The following is a 26852-nucleotide window of genomic DNA, read 5'->3' as shown; positions in this document are numbered from 1 at the left end:
CAGGTTAGGGATAGGGAAGGCAAGAGGCAAACATGGCAGAGGAAGAAATAGGAAGCAGAGGCACCAGGAGAAACCCGGCAGCAGCTATCAGTCTCCTTGCGCTTCGGTGCTCAGAGAATGTCTGAAAACGTGGCTGCTTGGCAACTGGTTAGAGGGACGCAGGAAAAGAGCAATACCCACGCGTGGTTGTGTGAACTTTGAAAACTCTGGGGGATGGGCACTTAAAGGCCATAGTGGGCAGCATAGTGAGCCCCTGTGGACTGGAAGGTGGAGGAGGGAGGCTGGAGATTTGGTCCGGTGGTTAAGAGAGCTTGCTGCACAGCCTCGAGGACCTGATTGCAGCACAGGCAGAACAAGTCGAACGGGGTTGTGTGATTGCCTGTAACCTCGAGTGGGTGGCTGGGTGGGTGGGTGGAAGCCGAGTCAGAGATCACTGGGAGTTGATGGCTGGCTGCCTGCCCAGCCCAAAAACTCATGTTCCCAGTTCAGGAAGAGACTCTGTCTCAAAGGAATGAGGCAGAGAGTAATAAAGGATTCTAAGGGCATCTCTGGGGTCCATACCTATACCGGGGCTCATGCAACTCTGTCAACTCCCCCCACCCCCACCCATCTGCCCCATACATGAGGCATAGTAGAGCATGTCTGTCTGCAATGCTTGAACATGGGACATAGAGGAGGAGGACTAGGCATTTTTGTTTGTTTTTGAGACAGGTCCTTTGGCATATAGCCCTGGCTGGCTTAGAACCAGCTATTTAGATCAGGTCAGACTTAAACTTCTGCTGATCCTTTTGCCTCTGCCTCCCAAGTGCTGGGATTGCAGGTGCGTGGTGGCTTGAATATGCTTAGCCCATGGAAAGTGGCACTCCTGGGAGGTGTGGGCTTGTTGGAGGCAGGCTTCAAGGTCTCCACCCACCCAGTCAGTGTAAGCCAGTCTCCTGGCTGACTTCAGATCAAGATGTAGAACTTTTGGTTCCTCCAGCCCCACATCTGCCATGCACAGTGTCATGCTCCCGTCATGATGATAATGGACTGAACCTCTGAAACTATAAGCCACCCCCACTTAAATGTTTATCTTCATAAGAGTTGCCTTGGTCACGTGGTCTCCTCACAGCAGTAAAATCCTGAGACAAGATGTGTGCCACAGTTTCCATCGGTGCATTCGAGTTTCTAGATCCCACTCCAAGCTACATGAGAGCCTCTCTAAAGTAATAAATAAATGAATAATAAAGGCAAAAAGAGGAAGAGGGGAGAAAAAGGAGGAAGTGCTGGCTAGTCTTATGTCAACTTGACACAAAATATAGTCATCTGAGAGGAGAGAATGTCTGTTAAGAAAAGACCTCCTTAAGATTGGGCATTTTTTTAAATTAGTAATTGATGGGGGAGGGCCCAACCCGGTGTGGGTGGTGTCATCCCTGGGCCGGTGGTCATGGATTCTATAAAAGAGCAAGCCATGGGGAGCAAGTAACCCACTCAAGGCCTGTCTATCAGGTGACACTTGGCTCTCCAGAAGGACTACCAGCAGCAGATGAAAACACCGAACAGCCAGGCTGGAGAGATGACTCAGCAATTAAGAGCAACTGGCTGCTCTTCCGGAAGACCTGACTTTAGTTCCAATTTCCAGCACCCACATGCCAGCTCACAGCCGTCTGTAACTCTAGTTCCAGTGGATCCCAAACCTTTTGGCCTCCCTGGGTACCAAGCACAAACTTGGTGCACACATGCGTGCAGGTAAAACACCCCTGTGAGTGAGTGCTGGAAATCATAATCAAACACGGGTCCTCTGTACTCTTAACATAGCCCGTTCCAGGCCCATAACAATCAAATGAATCTTAAAAACAACAGGAAGAAATCTGAGCAGGCAAGGCGTGTTAGTTCATGTCTTTAATTCCAGCGATCAGGAGGCAGAGAAGATGGCAACTGTGAGTTTGAGGCCAGCCAGGACTACACAGAGAGACCTTTTCTCAAACAAACACAAAAGTAAACGGCCAACTAGTCAACCGGAGTCGGTTGCTATTTTTGTTTGGAAGGAAGGAAGAAATGAAGAGTTAAAGTAGGGTTTATTTATTTAGTTAGTTTTTGAGAGGAGAGGAACTTTGTGCCTACAAGGGCAGGTCCACCCTTTCTGTCTGACCTGATCCTTATACTGGTGATTTAGGTGGAGGCCAAGATTCAGGCTCTCCCAGCGTCATTGAATCTCCTGCTGCTACTCCCATCCTAAACCAGCTACTACGGCACAGGAGGTATCAGCCGTGTCTGCAAAAGGCCTTTGATAGTCAGGCCTTCCCTTTGTGAGCATCCTTTTGTGAAATCTTCCCCTTCCGGAGTGACCATTAGTTCTACTCAGTTAGGTTTCTTCCTCATTGTTCTATTGGAGTGGCTTAAACACAGGCCATTACCCTTCCAGTTCTAGAGACTATTCATCTGAGAGACCAGGGGAGGGCGTTGCTTATGACCTTCAGAAGGAACCATTTCCTGTGTCCATAGGTAGGGCTTTTGTTTTGTTTTGGTATATTTGGTCTACAACGTAGCCCTGATGGCTTGATACTTGCTGTGTGTTTCAGGCTGGGCTCAGACTCCTAGTAATCCTTCTCTCTTAGCCTCTGGATTGCTGGGATTAAACGTGTCATCTTTGCTGTTCTGGCTTTGATAAAGTCTCACTGTTTGTTTGTTTGTTTAATTTTTAAAAAGCTTTTTGTTTTGTTTTGGTTTTTTTTTTGTTTTTGTTTTTTATTCAGTCTCCGTAGAGACTGTCAAAAATTGCCAATGCCGACTATATGGCAAGTCCTCATGGCAGGGTTTTTGAAAAAGTTTTCAATTAGCAATAATCGCGCCTCGGATAAACCTCATTGGCTACGATACTGCCACTGCGCAAAGCTTGTTTTGTTTTTGAGACAGGTTTTCCCTGTGTAGCCCTGGCTGTGCTAGAAGTTGCTCTGCAGACTAAGCTGGCCTTGAACTCATAGAGTTCCAGTTGCCTCTGCCTTTCCAGTGCTGGGATTAAAGGGATGTGCCACATACCACACCACCTTTTTTTTTTTTTTTTTTTTTTTTTGGTTTTTTTTTTTTTTGGAGCTGAGGACCCGAACCCAGGGCCTTGCGCTTTCCAAGGTAAGCGCTCTACCACTGAGCTAAATCCCCAGCCCCCACCTTTTTTTTTTTGAGGGTGGAGGTTAAACCAGTGTTTTCACTTGTTTTGCATGCATGCATGTAGTCATCTCCTACATGCAATGCCTGAACAGGCCATTAGAGGGCATCAGATCCCTGGAACTGGAGTTACAGATAGTTGTGTGCTTCTATATGGGTGCTAGGAACTAAACCCAGGTTTTCTATAAGAATAGTTAATGCTTTTAAGTGTTGAGCCATTTCTCCTGTCCATTTCTTCTCCCCACTATATATGTCTATATGTTGTTTGTTTTTTGGTTTTTTGTATATGCTGTTTGTTTGTTTGTTTCAATTTTTAAAAGGTTTTTTATTGTTTTTTGAGACAGTGTTTCTCTGTGTCTGGCTGTGCTGGAAGTTGCTCTGTAGACTAGGCAGGCCTTGAACTCATAGAGATCCAATTACACACGCAGGCGTGCGTGCACACACACACACACACACACAAGGAGCCATCATAGGACAAGCTAATAACTTGCAGGTAATCCTCCTGAGATGGTCTGCAAGGCTCAGGAGAAAATCATTTTAGGAAAGATTCCTGCTGTTAATATACTTTTCCTGTTACCATATACATAATAATCACTAGGTATTAGCCCACCCTTTTGAGCAGATCTCTGCAGAGCAATAAAGATGTATTGTCTTGCAGTGTTGTCTTAAGGCGCTCGTAGCCCTCCTTCAGCTCTTTGGTTACCTTGGCCAGGTTTAAGGTGTAGGACCACACCACAAAACTGCATTGAACTTCATGATGTCGATTCAAACTTTGGGGTAAAGCCATATATGTACCTATGCTATGGCACATGCAAACTCAGGAGATTGTAGGTGAGCCATTTTATGTTACAATGCTGGAGCTTGAGAGGGAATCTAAACTTTTGAAAAATATTGGTACGTGTGTGAGCGTTTGTGAGTACATGTGCTCCGTGTTTGGACTTGAGCCTGTAGAAAAAAGCAGTCCTGAACCTACATGTGGGTGTTAGGAACTGCACTCAGGTCCTCTGCTGGAGCAGAAGTACTCTTAGTCACTATCGAGTCTGTGCATGTGGGAGGTATTGGAGTCCTGAGGGCCATTGTCCTATAGTACCTACAGTGAAAGGGGGCTGGAATGGTCCCGGGACACAAAACCAAAATCTAAGGTTCCACTAAGTTTCTCATATAAAATAGGACCTGATACGTGAGCACCTATGTTCTGTAATTTGCAGGTGTAAGGCTTCTTCTTCTTTTTCTTTCTTTCTCATATGCAATTGGAGCCTTGGGTCAGTTCATGTATAGTCTTTCGGTAGTGGTTTAGCCCCTGGAAGCTCTGGTTGGTTGGCATTGTTGTTCTTATGGGGTTGTAAGTCCCTTTAGCTCTTTCAATCCTTTCTCTAATTCCTCCAACGGGGGTCTCATTCTCAGTTCCGTGGTTTGTTGCTAGAATTCATCTCTGTATTTGACATGCTCTGGCTGTTATCTCTCAGGAGAGATCTATATCCAGTTCCCATCAATCTTATCTAGTTTTGGTGGATATATATATATATATATATATATATATATATATATGCCCCATGTGGGGCAGGAGATGTAAGTACTCACTGGAGTGGAACTGTTACCAATAATTCAAAGTGATACCTGAAAATTAGTTGTGAAAAATGTGATTTGAATCCTTTACGGGTACCATGATTTACATATAGGTTTTGTCCACTCAAGTACCCAAGTTCATGGCTTGTCCTAATTTGCTTTCTATGGCTGTGATAAAGACCATGACTAAAACCAATTCGGAGAGGAAAAAAATTTCTCTCACCTTCCAGCTTATAGTCCCTCATGGAAGGAAATTAGGACAAGAACTTGAGGCAGGAACTGAGGCAGGGGTAAAGGGAGGAGCGCTGCTTACTAGCGTGAGCGCTGCTTATTGCTCAGCCAGCGTGCTGGCTCCTGCTTGCTTGCTTTTTTTTTTTTTTTTTAAGATTTTTTTTTTAATTAATCTCTCACTCTCTTCAGACATGTCAGAAGATCCCATTACAGATGGTTGTGAGCCACCATGTGGTTGCTGGGAATCTCTCCAGCACCCCCACCCCTTTTTCTTTTTCTTTTTTTGAGATAGGGTTTCTCCGTGTAGCCCTCGCTGTCCTGGAACTTGATTCACAGACCAGGCTGGTCTTGCAGGAACTCAGAGATAGATCTTCCTCTGCCTCCTAAGTGCTGGGATTAAAGGTGTGTGTCACTACTGCCTGGCTTCAGCCTTCTCTTTTATGTTACTCGGACCACCTGGCGAGGGGCGCTGACTGGACCTTCCACATCAATCACTAATCAAGAAAATAGCTTGCTGGGGTTGGGGATTTAGCTTAGTGGTAGAGCCCTTGCCTAGGAAGCGCAAGGCCCTGGGTTCGGTTCCCAGCTCCGAAAAAAAGACACCCCCCCCCCCAAAAAAAAAATAGCTTGCTTACAGGCCAATTTAATGGACACATTTTATTGATTGAGGTTCTCCACAGAGTGAATCTTCTTGGTAAAAGCAAAGTAGCCCAAGCTTTTTTGTTTTGTTTGTTTTTTTTTTTAATTTTTAATTTTTTATTTATCATATATGAGTACACTGTAGCTGTCTTCAGACACACCAGAAGAGGGCATCAGAACTCATTACAGATGGTTGTGAGTCACCATGTGGTTGCTGGGATTTGAACTCAGGACCTCGGGAAGAGCAGTCAGTGCTCTTAGCCGCTAAGCCATCTCTCCAGCCTGTTTTATTTTTAAAGATTTACTTATTCTGTATTAAATACACCACAGCTGTCTTCAGACACACCAGAAGAGGGTGTCAGATCCCATTACAGGTTGCTGGGAACCTATGTGGTTGCTGGGAATTGAACTCAGGATCTCTAGAAGAGCAGTTGGTGCTCTTAACAGCTGAGCCATCTCTCCAGCCCTGTTTATTTTTTAACTTTTTTTTTTTAAAGGTAATTACTGATTATGTACCCCAGCTGCCTTGCTGGGCAGCTTGAAACTTACTACGCAGGGATTTCCCCAGTCTTTGCCTCCCATGAACTATTAATTCTTACTCTAGATTAGAGACTTTCCACATTTGATTACCCCTGATTTTGGTACATGATTCAAATTTATATATATTTTAAGCCGAGAGCATGGGGGTGCACAAATGTGAGTTTGAGAGCTTCAGGTTATTCAGAGATTCACAGTGAGAGTTTTTCTCAAAAATATTTTGTTTGCTTGTTTATGTGTATATGTGCCAAAAGAGGTCAGGAGAAGGCTTCAGATCTCCTGGAGCTTGAGTTACAGGACATTATGAATAGTGGGGATGGGACTCCGGTTTCCAGAGAGAGCAGCAAGAGCTTACTGGCCCAGTCAACTACCAAGTCTCCCAAGTTATATTTTTTCCAAGAATTACATAAGAGTCTATTGTATGGGTTTTTTTCTTTCTGCTTCATTTTCTTGGGTCTCTTGAATGTCAATACACTGGAGAAAGGTAGAAATAAGTTATGTACAGATCTGTGCAAACGTTTACCTCATAGCAGCACTGGTTCACTCCTGTGTAAACACCTCAAAGTAGCTGCTACTTGAGTAGCCTCCTATCAGTTCACGAGACTTGGTGACCAGTACTAGAAAGGGACTGGAGTCCTAACGACAGTCTATATTGTGGGTAAAAATTGTACAGCGAAAACACTTAAGATGTATGAATCGTTGGTTCTGGTAGTCAAGCAGCAAGACAAATCAGCCTTGGCTATATAGTAAGTTGCTTCTAAATATAACCAACCAAAACAAAAAATATCGGTCGTGTGAGGTGAGTGGAAGTCGGAGGCTAGTGAGGCAGTGTCAGAAGCCAAAACACCATGCTCATGGGCCAGAACTTCCTCTTAATGTAACGTAGAAATTCCGAGTATAGCTCAGGTCAAACCATAGTTGCTTGGAAACTATGATCCTTTTACCTACTCCAGTGTTGTCAGAATGTCTTCTCATGCTGTGAAGTGAGGAGACAGGGAAAAAAAAGTTAAAAATATCTCAATTTAATAGATGGCTCAGTGGGTAAAAAGTGCTTACTGACAAGCTTGACAAGTGTTTGATCCTTGAAACCCACATGGTGGAAGGAGAAAACTGACCCCTGAAAATTGTCCTGACTTCTACACGCAAGCCGTAGTACACACAAAATAAATGTTAAGAAAATCTAAAATATATATTACATATATAATATCTAACATATATAATAATATATAATAATATATATAACATATTATACATTATATATAGTATATATATAACATATATATTATACATATATATATATATCCCAAAGACGCTGGTAGGCTAAGGCAGGAAACAAATGTCTATAAATTCCTTCAAAAGCGAACGCTCAGTAGTTTGGCCCGGTAGATCTCAACCTAGGACCGCGAGGAATCAATCCCTCAGTCTACGCATTTGTCAGAAGCCTGTTAGCTTCACCGACGACCGCAGGCCGACCCCTACCGGAAGTGACGCGCTGCGCAGAACACTTCCGGAGCTGCGGGGACGGCTCTGCCAGAGGAAGCAGCGCGGGCCTGACCCGCGTCCGCCGGCCGCCTCCGCTGCCGCTTCGCCTCAGTCAGATTCTTTTGGTCCGGCTTGACCTGGCCTGGCCGGCCTGAGCTCTGCGGCCGCGAGGTCGCGGCTCCCGGTAAGTGCGCGGCGTGAGTCGAGGCCTTGTTTACTCTTGACTGGCCTCGGGAGGGGGGGGATCCCCGCGCGCCTCTCCGGCGCGGTCGGGGCTCCGCCTTCGCCGCCGCCTTCGAGGCCGGGGCGTCCCAGGTCCCGATGTTCCCCGCTGTCCTAGAGACACTCCCGGAGGCCACAGCCGGCGCCGTTGGGCGCCTGGTGTCTTTCCTGGGTTTCTCTTCCTCGTTGCCTCTTTAGCTCACCGAGAGGTCGGAGGCCAGCGCCTCTGGCCCGCCGGCGCCGGTGCACTTGGGCCTGCCCCTCTGGGCGCTCCAGGAAAACGCACCACCTTGGAGGGTCCTGATTTATATCGTGTTTGGGAGCTTTTGCAGCGCCTGCTGCACTGTTTGTTAACGCCCGTCCTGTGAAAGGTCCTCCCTGCGCGTGGGTTCCGTGTCCGCGCGGATCTCCTGAGGAACAGGGTGCAGCGGAGAGACGTGCGGTCACGCCCGACGCCACTGGTCTAGCCTCAAGAGAGGCAGTAGTGTTCTCGGACGAGCTCGCCTTAGTTCTGTTAGTTACTCTGTCTCATAGAACTTTATGTCGCGACGAACACGTTCTAGACCTTTGCTGTTCAGTATGGCTGTTTAGTGTTGACATGTAGTTAGTATATCTGAGAAACTAAACTTTACTTACTTTTTGAAGTAAGCTAACTTTAGATAACCCCATGTAATTGGTGGCTACGTGCCGTTATTAGGACAGATGCAGTGTCAAGTTTGCTGTTTTTAGACCTCGTAGTCCTGGCTGTCAAGGAACTCACTATGGAGACTAGACTGACCTCGAACTCACCCTGCTTCTGCCTCTCAAGTGGTGGAATTAAAGGCTTATACCACCATGCTGAGGGCGCTGCTGAGTTTTTAAACAGGTTGCTGATTCATATTTTTCAGCCAAGAAGTTTTCTTCGAAAATGTAGTTAATAAATGACCACTGAGGGCCAAGTGTTACAACTGGAGTTAAAGATCTGTTAGACTAGCCACATTTTTGTGTTCTTGTCAACCTCAGACCAAGAATCTTCATCACTTTGTATGTGGCCGAGTCTTGGAAGCTAGCTCACAGCGAGTGGCAGGTGTTCTGAAGATGACTTTGACTCTTGGAAAAAGTACTAATTCTGTACCATTCCTGACATTAAGAAAATAACACACTGACCCTTTGAACAAGGTCAGGACTCAGTTTTCTTGTGTGCTTGTATTTTTAGGCAACATCTTGCAGTGTAGCCCAGGCTAGTCTCCCACTTTTTTTTAAAAAAAGATTTATTTTATTATATATAAGTACACTCTAGCTGTCTTCCGACACACCAGAAGAAGGCATCAGATCTCATTACAGATGGTTGTGAGCCACCATGTGGTTGCTGGGATTTGAACTCCAGGACCTCTGAAAGAGCGAGCAGTCAGTGCTTTTAACCGCTGAGCCATCTCTCCAGCCCTAGACTCCCACTTTTGATCCTCCTGAAAACTCCTAAATTGGGGAACCCAGGATGTGCCACCAAGCTCAGCAAAGCCAGCATTCCTTCAGGAAGCTCTAACAGAGCCTAATGTTTCATTCACCTTTAGCCTCAGCATTCAGGAAATCTGTGAGTTTGAGGACAGACAGCCTAGTCTTCATAGTGAGACCTTGTATCAAAAATGTGTTTTTAAAATTTTTATTTTAGAAAAGCTTTATTCAGATCTGGATGTAGACCACCAGGAAGTATATGAAAGAGTCATTTCTTTTCGAGAACCTGGATTTCCATGACTTGACTATTTGGTTGGTGAAAAGCTGTTAGCCATATTCTGGACAGATCCTAAGGAGAAATCAGAATTTGAAAGGGTATGTTCTTTTGTTAGTCAGATTTCTGCAGCTTTAAATCAGGCTCCTTGAGAGTGATGGCTAGAATCTCCTTAGAATGGATTTCTGATGCTGCCTCTGCCAGTTGGCTTTGTATGAGCCTAGGCGAGATACTTACTTAGCCATTATAAATTCCAGCTTAATCTGTAAGCCTCTGTTTGAGACAGGATCTCACCATGCAACTCACTTGATTTACCAGTCTTTGACTTCCCAAATTCTGGAATTAAAGGTGTAAGTTTGTACCATCTACCTGGTCATTGTAAGCCCTCCCCCACCCATTTTTTTCTTTCCCCTCTGTAGCCCTGGCTGTCTGAGAACTAGCTCTGTAGATCAGGCTGGCTTCAAACTCAAATCACCTAATTCTGCCTCCCAGGTGCTCCACATCTGGCCATTCCATTATTTGGGAAATAGTTTTCCATGGTACTTGTTTAGACTGATTTTTTAATTAATTTGTATTTTCCTGTCTATAATTGAAGTATTCTTCGTCAGTTATAAGCTCTGGTTGCCCAAAAAATCCTAAAGAAAAGAGCAGTGGATATAAAAAGAAAAAAATGAAGTATTTTCCAAGTCTTGGATAGTAGGGTGCATGTTTCTAGAAAAACCAGGTGGCTTCTGGAATATGAGGTGACTGGGCATGGTAGCATGTTTACCATTCTAGTCTGTGGGACCTGTTAAATGAAGAAGACAAAAATCTCATTAAATAGCAACTTTATTCAGAGCATTTATACTCTGAATAATTTATACTCTGAGGGTGAAGAGAAACCATATGAGTAAAGTTCTCATGAGTTCAAGCTGTATAAGATCACAAGACTGCACGGCTAACCAGTGTGGATAGTTTACACATTTAATCGAGTAACAACAATAATGAGTAAACTGTTTAGCTGCACTCGGGAGGAGCAGGAGAACCCATTCTAAGAAACTGAGGTCATAAGAAGCACTCAGAATCTCACACAGTTCCATTCGTTGACCACGTTCCAGGAGTAGCTTATGTTCATGGTCACAGAATAAAATTGGAGATGGATATTACCGTTGCCTAATTAGGTACATTTTTACTGTAAAGTTGAGACATTTTGATGATCTTGATCATTCTTCCACCTCACATGTTCTAGGATTACAGGCATGTGCCATCATGTAAACCTAGGCATTGAAGTGTGTAATTCCAGTATTCCTACTCAACTGTGGGAGGTGGAGACAGGAGAGCCCTTGGCAGGTCTTAGGCCAACTAGCCTGTTTTATGCATTGGTAAAACAAACCAAACAAGGTGGAAAGGAAGCACTAATACCTGACATTGCAGTGTGTTTTAGGCTCGGTTAGTCAACTTAATCAGACCTTGTCTCAAAAAGTAACATGGGGTGGGCATGTGGTGCAGATCTTTAATCCCTGCACTCTTGAGGCAAAGGCAGTCTGATTTCTGTGAGTTTGAGGCCAGCTTGGTCTACACAGTCCCAGGTCAGCCAGAACTACTTAGAGAGCATGGATCTGGGTTGGGGGTGGAGGGCTTGAGGGGTAAAGTGCTTACCTAGTTAGCTCTGTGTGAGATGCTGGATTTAGTTTGCAAACTGGGTGTAGTAATAATACATCCCCATAGACTTAGGATGCATAGTAAGATCCTGTCACCAAAAAGCAGGCTTGTGGGAGAGCACAGCAGGTAAAAGCACTTGCTGCCAACCTTGAAGACCTTTATTTTTTATTTTAGACTTATTTATTTTAGGTATGTGAATACACTGTAGCTATCTTCAGACACACCAGAAGAGGGCATCGATCCCATTAGAGATGGTTGTGAGCCACCATTTTTTGCTGGGACCTCTGGAAAAGCAGTCAGTGCTCCTAACCGCCTGTCCATCTCTAGCCGGAAGACCTTCTTTAAATCCCTAGAATTCAAATAGTTGAAGGAGAGAACAACCTTACACCAACTGTTCTCTGACTTCCACTCACGGTGGCCTGAACCCACAGTGCATTAAATGCATAAACGAAGGAGACAAAACAGCTGGTGCAACAGCACACGTGAGCTAATTTCAGTGCTTGAGAAGCAGAGGCAGGTGGTTCTCTGTAGGTTCAAGGTCAGCTTGGTCTGTAGTAGAGTTCCAAGACAGTCATATGGTGAGACCCTATTTTTTTTTTTAAAGATTTATTTATTGTATGTATGTGAGAACACTGTCACTGTCTTCAGACACACCAGAAGAGGGCATTGGATGTGCATTATAGATGGTTGTGAGCCACCATGTGGTTGCTGGGAATTGAACTCAGGACCTCTGGAAGAGCAGTCAGTGCTCTTAACCACTGAGCCATCTCTCCAGCCCCAGAGACCCTATTTCAAAAGAAACAGAAACAATAAACTTGAGAAAGCAGGATATCAGTTAAAAAATATGAATATTCTCTCTTTTCATTTCAGATGGAAATCCTATGACACAGACAATTTGGGTGATACCTGCAGGAAAGAGCTTTAAACATTACAGGTGATTTAAACATTTCCTTAATTGTGTTCTGTTAATGTACTCGTATGTGTATTGCATGTGGAAGTCAGTACAGCTTTGGTTGGTTCTCTCCTGACCATGTGGATTCAGTGATTGAACTCAGGTTGTTAGGTTTGACGACAGGCATCCTTACCCGCCCAACCATCGTTCAGCCCAAGGTTAACTTTCTCTTAAAGAAGACAAATACAATTTAACCACACTAGATCACAGATCAGATAATCTTGTTTAGTCAGTAAAGTGCTTGCCACAAAAACTTGAGGATGTAAATTCTAATCCCAGCACCCCATGAAAGGCTGGCTGTGGTGGGTGTACGTGTAGCCAGCTCTCTAGGTCTGCTGGCCAGCTTGTGTAGCAGTTAGTGAGTTCAGTGAAATGGTGAGCCAGGCGTGGTGGTGTATGCCTTTAAAATCTCAGTACTTAGGTATCAGAGGCAGGCAGATTTCTTAGAGTTCAGAGGCCAGCCTGGTGTATATAGTGAGTTTTAGGCCAGCCTGGGCTTTATATAATCAGACCCTGTCTCAAAGCAGAACAGAACAAACCAAAAATAAAATGGAAGGCTAGCACGATAGCAGACTTAATGATCCAAGTTGGAGTCCTCCACACTTGGGACCAACGTGGTAGAAGGAGCAAGAAGCAAATTTACAAGTTGTCTTCTGACTTCATGCTTTCTGCGCATGTGAACACACACACACACACACGTGCACAGAGAGAGAAGAAAGGCTTCCTAAATAAATAAACAAGTGTAATTAAAAAGCAAGGTGGGAGCTGGTTATGGTGGTGTACACCCAGAGTTTAATCCCAGACTTTGAGAGGCAGAAGTAGGCAGACCTCAGAATTTAAGGCCAGCCTGTTCTGCAGAATGAGACCCTATCTCAAAAAATAAAAGTAGGGGCTGGGGATTTAGCTCAGTGGTAGAGCGCTTACCTAGGAAGCGCAAGGCCCTGGGTTCGGTCCCCAGCTCCAAAAAAAAAGAACCAAAAAAAAAAAATAAATAAAAAAAAAAATAAAATAAAAGTAAAGGGTTTTATATTCCTGCAGACTGGCTATGTGTTCAGTATATATTTTCCTGTACTCTTTATTATTTATTTATTGTTTTGTAGAGGCAGGTTTCTCTGTGTAGCCCTTGCTTTCTGGAACTCACTCTGTATATCCAGCTGGCCTCAAACTCAGATACACTTGCCTCTGCCTCCCTAATGCTAGCTAGGATTAAAGGTATGCACGATGTTTATTTTTATTTTATATGCATTAGTATTTGACTGCATATGTGTCTGTGAGGGTGTTGGATTTCCTAGTTATAGGCATGTGTGAGCTGCCATGTAGGTGCTAGGAATTGAACCATGGTCTTTTGGGAGAATAACCTGTGCTCTTAACTACTGAGTCATTGCTTCAGTCCCGCCATAGCTACATCTTTAGGGTTACCTTCAACTTGTACAGCTAGCTGTGAAGAAAAAATTTCCCCCCTGAAGGACTCTGGGAGAAAAGGGACAAATCCATTGGAATTTTGGAGTCCTTTGAAAAACACATTTGTTTATTTATTGTATATGGCTGTATGTGAGTGCTTCTTGTGTAGAAGTCAGGGAACAACTTGAGTCACTTTTTTATCTCCTACCCTTTTGGGACCAGATTTGAATGAATTTCAGGCTTGGAGGCAGTAAGTGCTTTTACCTGGTGAGCAGTCTTCTCCATCTGTGGAGTCCTTGCCATGGGGAAGATATTCTTGCATTTTTTTTTTTTTTTTTTTTGGTTCTTTTTTTTGGAGCTGGGGACCGAACCCAGGGCCTTGCGCTTCCTAGGCAAGCGCTCTAACCACTGAGCTAAACCCCAACCCCGATATTCTTGCATTTTAATGCTGGCCTTTTTGTTTATCCATTCTGTCTCTTGGTGAAAGGATTTCCCTTGATAAGCATAGTCCAGGGAGGAGCTAGGGGTTCTGAATGAAACTAGAATTGAGAGAGGCAGCTGGGCGGGTGGTGCCTGTCTTTAATTTCAGTGCTTAGAGGCAGAGGCAGGAGAGTTCAGCCAGAGCTACACAGAGAGCTGGCTTGGGGGAATAAAAGAATTGAGATAGGCTATAGTGGGAACAGGGCTAGGGCTTTGTTATTTTGATTGTTGAATGGTTTCTTTAATTGTTCATAGAGAGATAGTAATACTTTTTTTCCTCTCTCTTAGAAGACAAAAAACACTAATGCATTTGAGAAAACGATAAAAGTTGGGGGGGAGGAGAAAAAGCAACTGCTTTCCTGATCTGCAACTTGACTGGATGTTAAGATGTCCGTGGACATGAACAGCCAAGGGTCTGACAGCAATGAAGAGGACTATGACCCAAATTGTGAGGAAGAGGAAGAAGAGGAAGAGGACCCTGGGGACATAGAGGACTACTATGTGGGAGTAGCCAGCGATGTGGAGCAGCAGGGGGCTGATGCTTTTGATCCCGAAGAGTATCAATTCACTTGCTTGACCTATAAGGAGTCTGAGGGCGCCCTCCATGAGCATATGACCAGCTTAGCCTCTGCCTTAAAGGTGAGTAGTGCTGCCAGTTCAAATGTAACCTCTCAGGTGAATTGAAGAAAATCTCTTGTTAATCACTCTTACATACTGATTGAATGGTCTTGTAGCTTGAAACCCAAAGCTTATGTGTATCACATCATTTGGATATTTTGTCACATTTACTTGTTTTAAAATACAACCGTGTTCAGGGTAAAAAGAGGTATAGAATAAATTTAAGATCAGAAGTATATATTGCCCAGTTCAGAAGGAAGGTCTATGAATCTTGACGAGATGATGTATATCTGAACCACTGTCTTTTCTACAACTATTTGATAAAATGTTGGTAAAAATATCCAGAGCCCCTGCTTTGTCCTTGGATCAGTGCCTCCGGCTGAGAGCTCACTGATTTCAGGTGTACTGGTGCTTAACTATTTTGAAAGTTTTCATAAAAACAGTTCTCAGAGCTTATAATTGGGGGAATCGGTATAAAAATTTAAAAAGTGACTGACTCGGTTGTTCTAAAAGAGGTGTTGGGGCTTTGTTTTGTTTATCACTTCGACCCGCATCCTTTTTGAATCTTAATGTCTCAGGCCTGTTATTGCCTTTTGGATCCTAGCATGTTTTTAAATGTTTAGACATTTTTTCAGCATGCTTTTTTTGAAAGAAGTTCACCAAAATGTGAAAATGAGAGAGCATTTATCTTTAAGATAGATAAGAGAGAAGATGAGAGAGCTTTGTTGACTTCGAGTCATGAATTACCTTGTTGGTTTTACTGGACTGCACTGAAGGTCAGTGGGGCTCAGCAGGTAGAGGCCCTGGCCTTGAACACAGCCTGATCACCTCAGGTCACTCTCTGGAGCCCAGAGAAAGGTGGAAGCAGAGCTGTCCTCTGTTTCCAAGTGTATTGTGTTGTACTGGCTCCTCCACCCCAAATAATGCCAAACTGCAGGTCGGAAGGAATGATTGGCACGTCTGTAATCCTGCACTGGAGAGGTGGCAGGAGAAAGATCACAATAAATTCAAGGTCCCAGGTTTACAGTGTGCTCAAAGCTGGCTGATGCTGTCTATACAAGACTGTCTCAAAAAATACCAACTAACCAAAGAAAACAAGACATGCCAACCAAATCATCTTATAGTTATTTAAATGGAAATACCAATGTGTATCATGTATGAATTTCTAGAAAAGATTGTTGTATATAATGTCTGGTACCAGCCTAAAAGTCTTATGGGCCTGTGCATGGTCCTGCAGGCCTTTAATCCCAGCACTTGGGAGGTAGAGGGAGGAGCAGTTCAGTATTACCCTAAACTCTACATACTTGGTCTGAAGCCAGCATGGGATATATACAGTCCCGACCAGCATTTCCCTGGTCATCAAAAATCCTACAAAGTTGGGTGTACACACCCCAAGCAGTTGATTTCTGAGTTCAAGGCCAACCAAGGTTACAAAGTGAGACCCTATCACAAAAAAAATCCTGTTAAACCCCACATGCCTGTATATTGTTTGGTCACAAGTGTGGTCTCAACCAATGCCCTGGGGGCTCTCAAGGAGAGTCACTCAGTGAAAAGCACAAGCAATAGTCCAGGAAAATAGTGAGCCTGAGAACAGAAAAGGTAATAATAATGTCAAGGGAAGGCTTGCAGAGGGCTGACCATATGTCACTTTCAAAAGGAACATAGCAAAATAGTTATATATAACAAACTCATTGTGTTATAGTTTACATATATATATATGTTTTATGTGCGTGTACACACACACCACAAATGTTAAAAACAATATGGGGGGGTTGGGGGTTTAGCTCAGTGGTAGAGCGCTTGCCTAGCAACCGCAAGGCCCTGGGTTCAGTCCCCAGCTCCGGAAAAGAAAAAAAAAAAACAACATGGGTAGGATTGGTGTTTGAGCCACTCACCAACCTTAGGAGAGACAGAAACGTCGACACAGTTTGGAAACTTGAGAATTTGGAGAGTTTGAAAAGGACTTAAAAGTCCTTCGCATAAATGGGAGCTTCCTAACCCTCGTCAAAGAAACTATCTAGTATCAATCCACAAACCTGACACTTCCTTTTCTAATTTCTTTTTTTCAAGACAGTTTTTCTGTTTAGCCCTGGATGTCCTGGAACCTGCCCTGTAAACTAGGCTATCCTCAAACTCAAAGACATCCTCCTGTCTTTGTCTCCCAAGGGCCAAATTAAAGCATGTGCCACCACCACTGGGTTTATTTTTTAAAGATGACTTATGTGTGCATGTATGCGTGCGTGTATGCGTGTGAGTGGTATATTCGTGTGACTGCAGGTGGCTGAGGCCAGAGGTGTTGGAGATGGAGTTACAGGTGGTTGTTAGCCGTCCCACGTGAGTCCTGGGCACTGAGCTTGGGTCCTCTGCAGGAACACTGAAAGCTCTTAACCACCCACTGAGCAGCTGTCCAGCTCTTAACATCCTCCCTTCCCTTTTTTCTTTTTTATATATTTATTATATATAAGTACACTGTAGCAGTCTTCAGACACACCAGAAGAGAGCATCGGATCTCTCTTTTTTTTTTTTTTTTCCGGGGCTGGGGATCGAACCCAGGACCTTGCGCTTCCCAGGCAAGCGCTCTACCACTGAGCCAAATCCCAACCCTTTTTTTTTTTTTTTTTTAAAGATTTATTCATTTATTATATATAAGTACACTGTAGCTGTCTTCAGATACACCAGAAGAGGGCATCGAATCTCTTTACAGATGGTTGTGAGCCACCACGTGGTTGCTGGGAATTGAACTCAGGACCTCTGGAAGAGTAGTCAGGTGCTCTTAACCGCTGAGCCATCTCTCCAGCCCCTCCCTTCAAGTCTTTTTTTTTTTTTCTTGTCTTTTTTTTTTTTTTTTTTTTTTTTTTTTAATAGTTTTGGTTTTTTTTTTTTGAAATAGGGTCTCTGTGGAATTTGATATGTAGACTAGGCTGGCCTTGAAGCTGCCTGGGTGTTTTGTTTGTTTGTTTTTGTTTTGAGACAGTTGCTATGAAATTCAGCCAGGCTTTGCCCTCCAAATCCTCTTGTCTGTCTCTGAGATGAGAGATTACAGGTATTTCCTACTACTCCAGCTTTCCTTCCTCCCCGAACGCCCCCAGCACCCCCCCCCCCCGTGTGTGTGTGTGTGTGTGTGTGTGTGTGTGTGTGTGTGTGTGTGTGTGTGTGTGTGTGTGTGTGTCGTCGTGGCGTGTGTGTTGGATGATGTACTTCAGCCTTCTAACAGCTTTATGTTTAAAAAAGATTTATTTTATATATATGAGCACACTGTACCTATATTCAGACACACCAGGAGAGGGCATCGGATCCCATTATAGATGGTTGTGAGCCACCATGTGGTCGCTGGGAATTGAACTCAGGACCTGTGGAAGAGCAGTCAGTGCTCTTAACCACTGAGCCATCTCTCCAGCTCCCTCTTAAACTTTTGATTGCCAGGTCGTGGCCATGCTTGCAGTCAGAATATTGCAGTCACAGTAGCTACTAGATAGTTTCTTGAATACTTGTGGGTTTTCTGGCTTGTTGAGCAGTGGTTGCTGCTTTTTTTGTGCGAGTTGGATTTTCTAGTCTTTGCTGTGTAACCTCCGAAATTATCAGGAAAAGAATTGTTCTGCCTTTATGACCAAGAAAAGAAGGAACAAGAAAGAGCAAGGAACAGAATTGAGAATGAAGAGATGGAGAGTTGAAACAGACTACAAAGGTTAAGGAGGAAGTGAGAGGAGAATGAGTCACCAAAGCATAGCTGTTGGTAGACACATTTTCATTATTCTCTTCTACAGTTCACCAACGAGCATGTTAGTGTCTTCTTTTTTTCTTCTTCCTGGTTCTGTGCAAGAGAGGTTGAGGCTTAGCTGTCATGTCTATAGAGGCACTGTTTCAAGTGATTCTAGCAGGGCTGGAGAGGTAGCTGAGTAGGTAAGAACACTGACTGCTCTTCCAGAGGACCTGGAGTTCAATTCTCAACACCCAAATGGTCGATCACTGTAATTCCAGTTCTAAGGGATCTGATACTGTCACACAGACATACATACTGGTAAAATAACAATGCTTACAAAATAAAATAAAAATTAATAAATTGCTGTGATGGCTTATGAAGTTAATCATAGAACGAGGGCAACAGAGAAAGGGGGGATTCTCTGAGTTCATGAGGCCAACCTGGTCTACAGTGAGTTCCAGGACAACCAAGCTACACAGACTTCTGTCTTGAAGCAAATCGTAAAAAAGAATCAGGTGGTTCTAGAACAAGGTAAGAGGTTGGCGAGAGGTCGTAATAAAGACGGTTTGGTATTACCTACGCTCGCAGCACTTGTGAGGTGTGGAGGTGACTACTTAGTTGCAGGCCAGCTTGGGACGCATGAGACCCTGTCTTTTAAAATAGAAAACAAGCAAAACAGTGTTTACAGTAGTGCAAAGGGAGGGAGCAAAGGATAAGGAAGAGGTGCTGGCTGGGTGTGGTGCCCCTGTCCTCACCACAACCATGACCAGTGTCCTCACCATTGTCTGCACTCTTCTGGGACATATTGGGACATATACCTGTTTCTATGATTTAGATACTGCTTGGTTCGTAGAAAACCTTAGATGTGTAATTTAAAATGAATAGTTTTCTGTGAACAAAAACTAAATATCTGCTTTACTTGTTAAGATGAGCTGCAATTTTAAAAAAGACAACAGAAACAAAAGACGAGCTTTGTTAAAGACTAAGGTTTAAAAAAATGTTTTAAATATTCTGGGATTTAAGATCTTTTTTAAATTGCATGGGCAGGCATGGTGATGGATGCTTCTCGGGAGGCAGAGGCAGGCCAATCTTTGTGTGTTCTAGGCCAGTCTAGTATACAAAGTGATTTCTAATTCATCCAGGTCTGCATAGTGAGACCTATTTCAAAAAATTACACTTATTTTCTTGTGTGTGTGCATGCCATGGGGTCAGTACCTGTAGAGATAAAGAACTTTAGGGGAAGTCAGTGATCTCCTACCATGTGGGTCACAGAGATCAAACTAGACCCTCAGACTGAAAGGCCAGTGCCTTTATCCAGTGAGTCAAATCACCAACCTAGAATTTGAAGTCTTTGGGATACTGGGCTTTTAGTTATAGCAGGGTCCTGATGTTAGAGTGTAACTTTATATATCTTCTGACAGAAGTCTAATAGTAAGATAACTTATAAGAGTGGAAGGCAGGGCTGGAGAGAAGGCTCAGTGGTTAAGAGCACTGCCTGTTCTTCTAGAGGTCCTGAGTTCCAATTCCCAACAACCACATTGTGACTCACAACCATCTGTAATGGGATCTGATGCCCTCTCCTGGTGTGTCTGGAGACAGCAGCAGTACTCACATTAAAACAAAGAAGTAGAAGGTGAAACTGGTTGTGTTGGCAAATTGAAAGTCAATTATAAAGAAAATCAAGTTTAAGGCCAGCCAGTCTACATAGTGAGACCTTGTATTTTAAAAGAAGGGGGTGGATAGAATTCAATGTTAGAGCTCTTGGCTACCATCCACAGGGATCTGGGTTCTGTACCTTGTGCTGCAAAAAAATAAGATGCCATGAAAACCTAATCAAGAGCTAAGGATGGAGAGAACAAAGAAAATGTTTATTCCTAAATGACAATATAGACAGTCAAACACTAGAGGTTGTTGTGGGGGATGAGACTGAACTCTACATTGTAAAAATGGAAGGGAGAACATCTTGTATGCATAAGTATTTTTTAGTGATCATGTAATAATACTTAAAGGAAGATTGCTCTGGGCTCAAGAGCAAGCTGACCTCTGAGTTTGAGGTCAGCCTGGCCTATGAGACTCTAGTGTAGTTAGAGCTAAACAAGGAGAGAACTTGTCTCAAAAAAAAAAAAAAAAAAAAAAAAGGAAAGTTACTTTTGCTACTATATTTTTTACCTGTGAGTGTATGTTCCTGCGACTGTACCTCTGTGTGTACAAATTAAGAGGCAGGAGGACAGCTTGGATGTTGTTTCTCAGATCCATTTTTGTTTTGAGACAGGTTTCCTGCTTGGTCTGGACCTTGACAAGTAGGCTAGACTAGCTGGCCAGTGAGCCCTGGGACTCTGGTCACTTCACAGCAAAAGTCGCTTTTTCCCTGTCTCTTGTGAGTGTGGTGGTGTGCGCATGAGTGCACACGGGGGTGGAAGTACCTGTGTTCATGTGGAGATGTGTGGGGGCTTTAGGTTGTGAGGTGGCATCCTCAATCACTTTCCTCCTTATTTTGCAGTTACTGATGTGGGGGAAGTTTTCAGGTACCCTGGTATGCGTGTGGAGGTCAGGGATAACCTGATTTCCTTTCACCAGTTCTGGGAGCTGACCTCAGGTCATCAGTCTTAGTGGCAAGCATATTTACCCACTGAACCTTCTTACTGACTCTCAACCTCATAATTTAAATTTCTAATTTTTTTTTAATCCATGTGGCAGTGCACACCTTTAATCCTAGCACTCAGGAGGCAGAGGCAGGTGGATCTGAGAGTTCTACACCAGCCTGGACTACGGAGTGAGTTCCAGGACAGCCAGGGGTACACAGAAACCCTGTCTAGAAAAAAAAAAGTATATGGGTGTTTTGCCAGCATGTATGTCTGTGTACTACTTGTAAGGCCCCAGGTACTCACAGCAGCCAGAAGAGGGTGCTGCCTCCCCTGGAACTAGAGTTACAGATGCCTGTCCATACTGGTGCAGAGAAGCACTGAAAAACAGCTGGTACTCTGATTAAGAGCCATCTCTCTAGCTGCTTATTTTTAATTTTTAAAAATTAACGGGGTTGGGGATTTAGCTCAGTGGTAGAGCGCTTGCCTAGCAAGCACAAGGCCCTGGGTTCGGTCCCCAGCTCCGAAAAAAAGAAAAGAAAAAAAAATTACATGTGTTTGTATGTGAGCATATGTGCATGCACATTCCACAGCACTCATGTGAAAGAAGACATTATGGGAGTTCTTAGTTTCTCCTGTAGGGTCCCTGGGATTACACTCAGGTCATGAGGTTTATCAACAAGTGATCGCACCTATTGAGCAGTCTCACAGGCCAGCACCTCCTTTTCTTTCCTGGTTGGTTGGTTGGTTGGTTGGTTGGTTGGTTGGTTGGTTGGTTGGTTGAGACAGGGTCTCTGCATACACCTGGCTGTACAGAAACTCAGAGTCTGCCTACCTCTGCCTTCTGAGTGCTGAGATTAAAGGTGTGTCATCATGTTCAGCCACTGTTAATTATTTGAGGCAGGTACTCAGTAAATATGGGTTTCCTGATTCTGTTAGACTGGCTAGCTGGCTAGCTAAAGGGATCCTTCTGTCTCTGTTTCAGTACAATGATTTTAAGTATGCAACTTTTACTTGGCTCTAAGGATCAAATTTTAAGTCCTCAAGCCTGCAAGGCAATCACTTTTTTTTTTTTTTTTGGAGTTGGGGACTGAACCCAGGGCTGCACTTGTTAGGCAGTGCTCTACCACTGAGCCTAAATCCCCAACCCCAGGCAATCACTTTATAGAACTGTAGCTGTGGGGCTGGGGATTTAGCTCAGTGGTAGAGCGCCTAGGAAGCCCAAGGCCCTGGGTTCGGTCCCCAAAAAAAAAAAAAAAAAAAAAAAAAAAAGAACTGTAGCTGTATTGGTGTGTGCGTGTGTGCGTTCGTGCATGTACATGAAATGTGCATGTAGAGGCCAGAAGCCAACCTTAGGTTTTCCTCAGGTGCTGAACACTGCATTTATTAAGACAGTGTCTCAGATTGGTATGGGGTTCACCAAGTAGGCTAGACTGGCTGGCCAGTGAGCCCCAGGGTCTACTTATTTCTGCCTTCCCGGGGCTAGGATTTCAAGTCTTTCTACTGCACCTGGCTTTATTTATTTATTTTTTCAAGATTGATTTATTTGGGGCTGGAGAGCTGGCTCAGTGGTTAAGAGCACTGACTGCTCTTTCAGGGGTCCTGAGTTCATTTCCCAGCAACCACATGGTGGCTCACAACCATCTGTAATGGGATCTGATGCCTCCTTTTTAAAGATTTATTGTATGTGTGTGAGTACACTGTCTCTGTCTTCAGACACACCAGAAGAAAGCAGGCATTAAATCCCATTACAGATTGTTGTGAGCCACATATATGATATGATATGATATGATATGATATGATATGATATGATATACATGTATAATATAATAAAATACTGTTGTTCTTCTGGAGGATCTTAGTTTGACTCCCAGAATCCGTATCAGGTTATGAATGGATGGATGGGTGGGTGGGTGGATGGATGGATGGATGGAGTGGTGTATGTCTGCAGTAGGTGTTTGGTACCCTCCAAGACCAGAAGACAGCATTGGATACCATGAAATTGGAGTTACAGTTGTGACTTGACATGGGTACTGGGATCTGAACCCAGATCCTGGAAGAGCAGATAATGCTTTTATCTGTGGAGCCATGTCTCTAGCCTTATGATAGCTTTTTATTAGTCAAGAATTTTGTCATTTAGTACTTAACTGTTCTATGAGACTCTTTAAAAGCTTTTCATGTTCGTGTCTGTGTATGCTTATGTGAGTATTGTATGCATGTGTGTATAGGTGCCCACTAAGGGTAGAGAGCTAGTGAGCTGCCTGACAGATGTGCTGGGATCTGAACTCTAGTCCTCATGATTGATCACTAAGTACTTTTAGGGCCGAGCCATCTTCCCAGCACCCCTACCTTCCTTTGTTTGAGACAGGATCTCATATAGTACAGACTCAAATTTGCTATGTATCTCAGATTTCCTGATTCTCTGCTTCTTTCCTGAATGCTGAAAATAGAGCTGTGTAACACCATACAGGCTGTTCATGAGACGCTTGAAATATTTGCTAAGTTTGTTCAGGAAAAGATGCTCAACCTTGGCCTAGCCAGAAACAGGCCCAGTCAGGGATATGATGGATGATGATGGTGAATTGCAAAATACACCTCCTCTCCTTTGTGTTCTCCTCTTAGTATCGTCGTGTTCAAGGTATGATCAGAGAAGCAGATATTCAGGGCCCATCCACCTGCTGCAGGGGGGAAGAGAAATGGTCTACTTTACATTGTCTAGTCTTAGTCCAGGAACCAGGAACCATAGTGTACTACATGGATTTAGTACTGAGGCAGGAGAGCCTTAAAAGTGAGGCAGAAAGGAATTAGTAAGATGACTCAGTAGGTAAAGGTGCTTACTGCCAAGTCAGATGGTCTGAGGTTTATTTCCCCAGAACCCCCTGGGAAGAACTGTACTCACAAAAATGAACACATATGTACAAACTAAATGATTAAGTGAATGTAATAAAAAATTTTTTAAATGAGGTAGAAGACATTCAGACCCCACTGCAGTGAGAGTGGAAGGAAGAAGATTGCCTTCTGTGCAAGCTTGAGAATATATGATATACAGGGAAAACGGTGGAGTGTTGTGAAGTGTTCTTATTACTGGGGTAAAGGAATGAACTTTGAAAGCTTCAGGACTTGAGTGTCAGGGAAGTGTATTGCTCACTTGTCAGGCCTTGGGAGGAGAATCAAGCTAGTTACTAGAGTATTTAGAGTTCTTCATGGGTTATTAAAGGCAGCAGAGCTGGCAAAGTATTTCCTAGATTCCCTCACCCTCTTGCTTGAAGTTACTTTAAAGTCTAGTTTTTGGTATTGAGGAGAATATAGGCAAATATGTTACACTCTTCCACTTTTCCCTCCTGTTTGCGGGTAAATGATGAGTTTTGGGTGCTTCTGACTTTATATGCAGAAGTATTTATACTGTTGTGTTAAAAAAAACCTGGTTCTTCTATACTTTTGTCAGTCCTATTGGTTGATATTCTTTAACACAAAATAATTTAGTTTTTCTTAGGTGGCATCAGATACATGTGTAATATCTGAAGACTTACTAAGTTGGCTTTTTTAAAATTCTGGTAGAGTTGAGTTTTAAGACCATTATATTTCTGTTATCTACATATTCATTTCTTCCATTTTTCTTGTTGTTGCTCATGGGGAATGTTTTCAGATTGAGCCTGGTAATACCAAATGTTTCTACAGAGAGCCTTCTGACTTCTGCTGTGACTTGATACCAGGTTTCTTTTAATGCTTGTGTTTTAGTACAAACTGGAATAAATTCTGTGTTTCAAATAGACAGCCAGCATGCTGATGTATTTTTATGGCTTTAAGCTGGAAATCGTGTGTTGTACTAATATATTTATTTATTTTTTTTTTTAAGATTTATTCATTTATTATATATAAGTACACTGTAGCTGTCTTCAGATACACCAGAAGAGGGCATCAGATCTCTTTACAGATGGTTGTGAGCCACCACGTGGTTGCTGGGAATTGAACTCAGGACCTCTGGAAGAGTAGTCGGGTGCTCTTAACCGCTGAGCCATCTCTCCAGCCCCCTAATATATTTATTTTTAAAGAGAGATTAGAAATGTGGGGTTGGGGATTTAGCTCAGTGGTAGAGCGCTTGCCTAGCAAGTGCAAGGCCCTGGGTTCGGTCCCCAGCTCCAAAAAAGAAGAAATGTGAAAAACAACACTGGGATTTGCCTAAACTGATTGAAAATTATTACCTTCTTGACAGCTTAGAAAGGGTATTATAATTGTTGTGTACTTGGCATCACAGACCACTGTGTTCATCACCCTTCAGAAAAGAAGCTCTCCTCCCCATCCCATTGTGAGGTAGCTTCCTGCATTAGCCTAACAGCCTTAGAAACTCTAAGCTATGTGAACAAAAATGAAATTTCATATTCTGATCTTGAATTTGTTTGAATACAAAATCTTACTTTTAGGGTATTCGTGTGTGATTGTATAAGTTTCCTGACTTGTTATTCCCCCGTATATATATTACTTTATATTCTTGTGCATATATATTACTTTACTGAAGTATTTAGTGCCTGCTGTGTCGGGGACTCTGCCAGAGTAGCTGTGAGCGGAGCAGATGAAACCCTGTGGGCATTTCACTCTAGGAATGGCTGCACACATGCAGCGTGTCAGGGCATTCTTTGCTTTCTTAGCACACATATTTCAACTCTGCCCTTACAGCTACTCTGTTCCCACGAAGCCTGTTATCTTGTTCTTGATCTATAATCTGCTTCAACTTTCCCCGGGGACATTTGCGTGAGGGCTTGTGTGTTAGTTTTTAAGAGACTGGTGTATTACTTTGAGCATCTTTATGGATATAGTCTATGTCTCATCCAGGCTCACAGCCCGGATGACGAGTCATAGGATTGGGTTCTTTTGGCATTTAATATAATGTAAGCCTAGTCAAGTCCCTCAGAACTGCTAAGCTTCAGTGTGTAATGCCTCATTCACACCATTAAATGTGATTGTGGCATAAAATGCTCGGCACGTAAGTGTTCTAATAGACATTGTTTCCTCGTCAGTGGGGTGAGAATGGAGCAGTGAGCACGTTTGCATGTGACTGGTTCCTTAAAAATGCATCCTCCCAGATGGGCTGGGGTGGCACAAGCCTTTAATCCCTACACTCAGATCTCAGCCTGGTCTACAGAGATCCAGGGCAGTAAGGGTTACACAGAGAAACCCTTGTCTGGAAAAAACAAACCAAAGCAAAACAAACAAGCATTCTCGGGATTGTTCATGTTGGGGTTCTGTGGGGGGGTCTCACCAGGAAGTCCCTGGCGTGCATGTGGTATTAGGGAGGTTGTGTACTTTGGTTTCTTTTACTTTGACCTAGAACCCTTCCTACCTTCTCCTTCAGCTCATTAAAACAAAAGTAAAAGCAAGTGAATTTTCAGTAGGGGTCAGGCAAGGACAGAGGGAAGAGTGGGTTGTTCCTCAGTGCTTCTGGTCTACAGCTGTGCTGTTTGGTCTGCTTCTGTTAACACCATTAACTAACAAAATACTTAGTGGATTTGGTGATCTTTGTTACCAAAGACACTACTTAATTTTCTTCTGGCTTTTGTTACTGTGTTTCTGATTAGCTTTTTGTTTTCCACCTTTGTCTTTGTCTCTATTAATCTAAGAAAAACTGGGAGACTTGAGTTTTCCATCCAAAAGGAGGAAGAAATAGGAAAGAGTGAACAAAGTGGGGAATCAAAAGCAAGACTCTGCTCCTGCCACTTCTGAGCTGTGTCTTCCGAGAGTCATTACTTAAACTGCATGAAAACATGGAATTTGTTTCTTTTCTTTGGAGTATCATAAATTTTTATAGACACACATTTTCACAGTGATAACCCTGAGTTTTCCAGTCTTAGTAGAGAAGTACAAATGGGATAAGAATTTGTTTGGAAAAGAACAGAGCTGGCTGTGAACAAAATGTCTCTACCTAGAAGCATTGGCTAGCAGTTTTTTTTTGTTTTG

The 26852-nt window shown here is 43.3% G+C and overlaps 1 protein-coding gene and 1 non-coding gene across 7 annotated transcripts in view; one reads left to right on the top strand and one right to left on the bottom strand.

Moving 5' to 3' along the window:
• Positions 1-2735: 2735 nt before the first annotated feature.
• On the bottom strand, positions 2736-2876 carry LOC116908445. The gene has a single exon (XR_004388968.1). It is a non-coding gene; the product is annotated as a U4 spliceosomal RNA (small nuclear RNA).
• Positions 2877-7670: 4794 nt separating this feature from the next.
• The window catches only part of Arih2 (ariadne RBR E3 ubiquitin protein ligase 2), a 56488-nt gene continuing 37306 nt past the window's right edge, over positions 7671-26852 (top strand). For 2 of the 6 annotated variants that reach the window (XR_004388829.1, XM_032910656.1), the window contains exons 1-3: positions 7671-7783; positions 12038-12101; positions 14289-14639. Coding sequence is in view for 4 of the 6 variants with exons in the window: in XM_032910656.1 (XP_032766547.1) it covers positions 14388-14639 (252 nt within the window). In the remaining 2 variants the exon portion in view is untranslated. Of the gene's footprint in view, positions 7784-8218; positions 8335-12037; positions 12102-14288; positions 14640-26852 lie in introns of those variants that run through there. The other 4 variants (XM_032910658.1, XM_032910660.1, XM_032910657.1 and 1 more) reach the window with 4 other exon arrangements.

Source organism: Rattus rattus, chromosome 8 (assembly GCF_011064425.1).
Source record: "Rattus rattus isolate New Zealand chromosome 8, Rrattus_CSIRO_v1, whole genome shotgun sequence".
In the NCBI taxonomy this organism is placed as follows: domain Eukaryota; kingdom Metazoa; phylum Chordata; class Mammalia; order Rodentia; family Muridae; genus Rattus; species Rattus rattus.
This window is presented reverse-complemented; position numbering and strand designations above follow the sequence as displayed.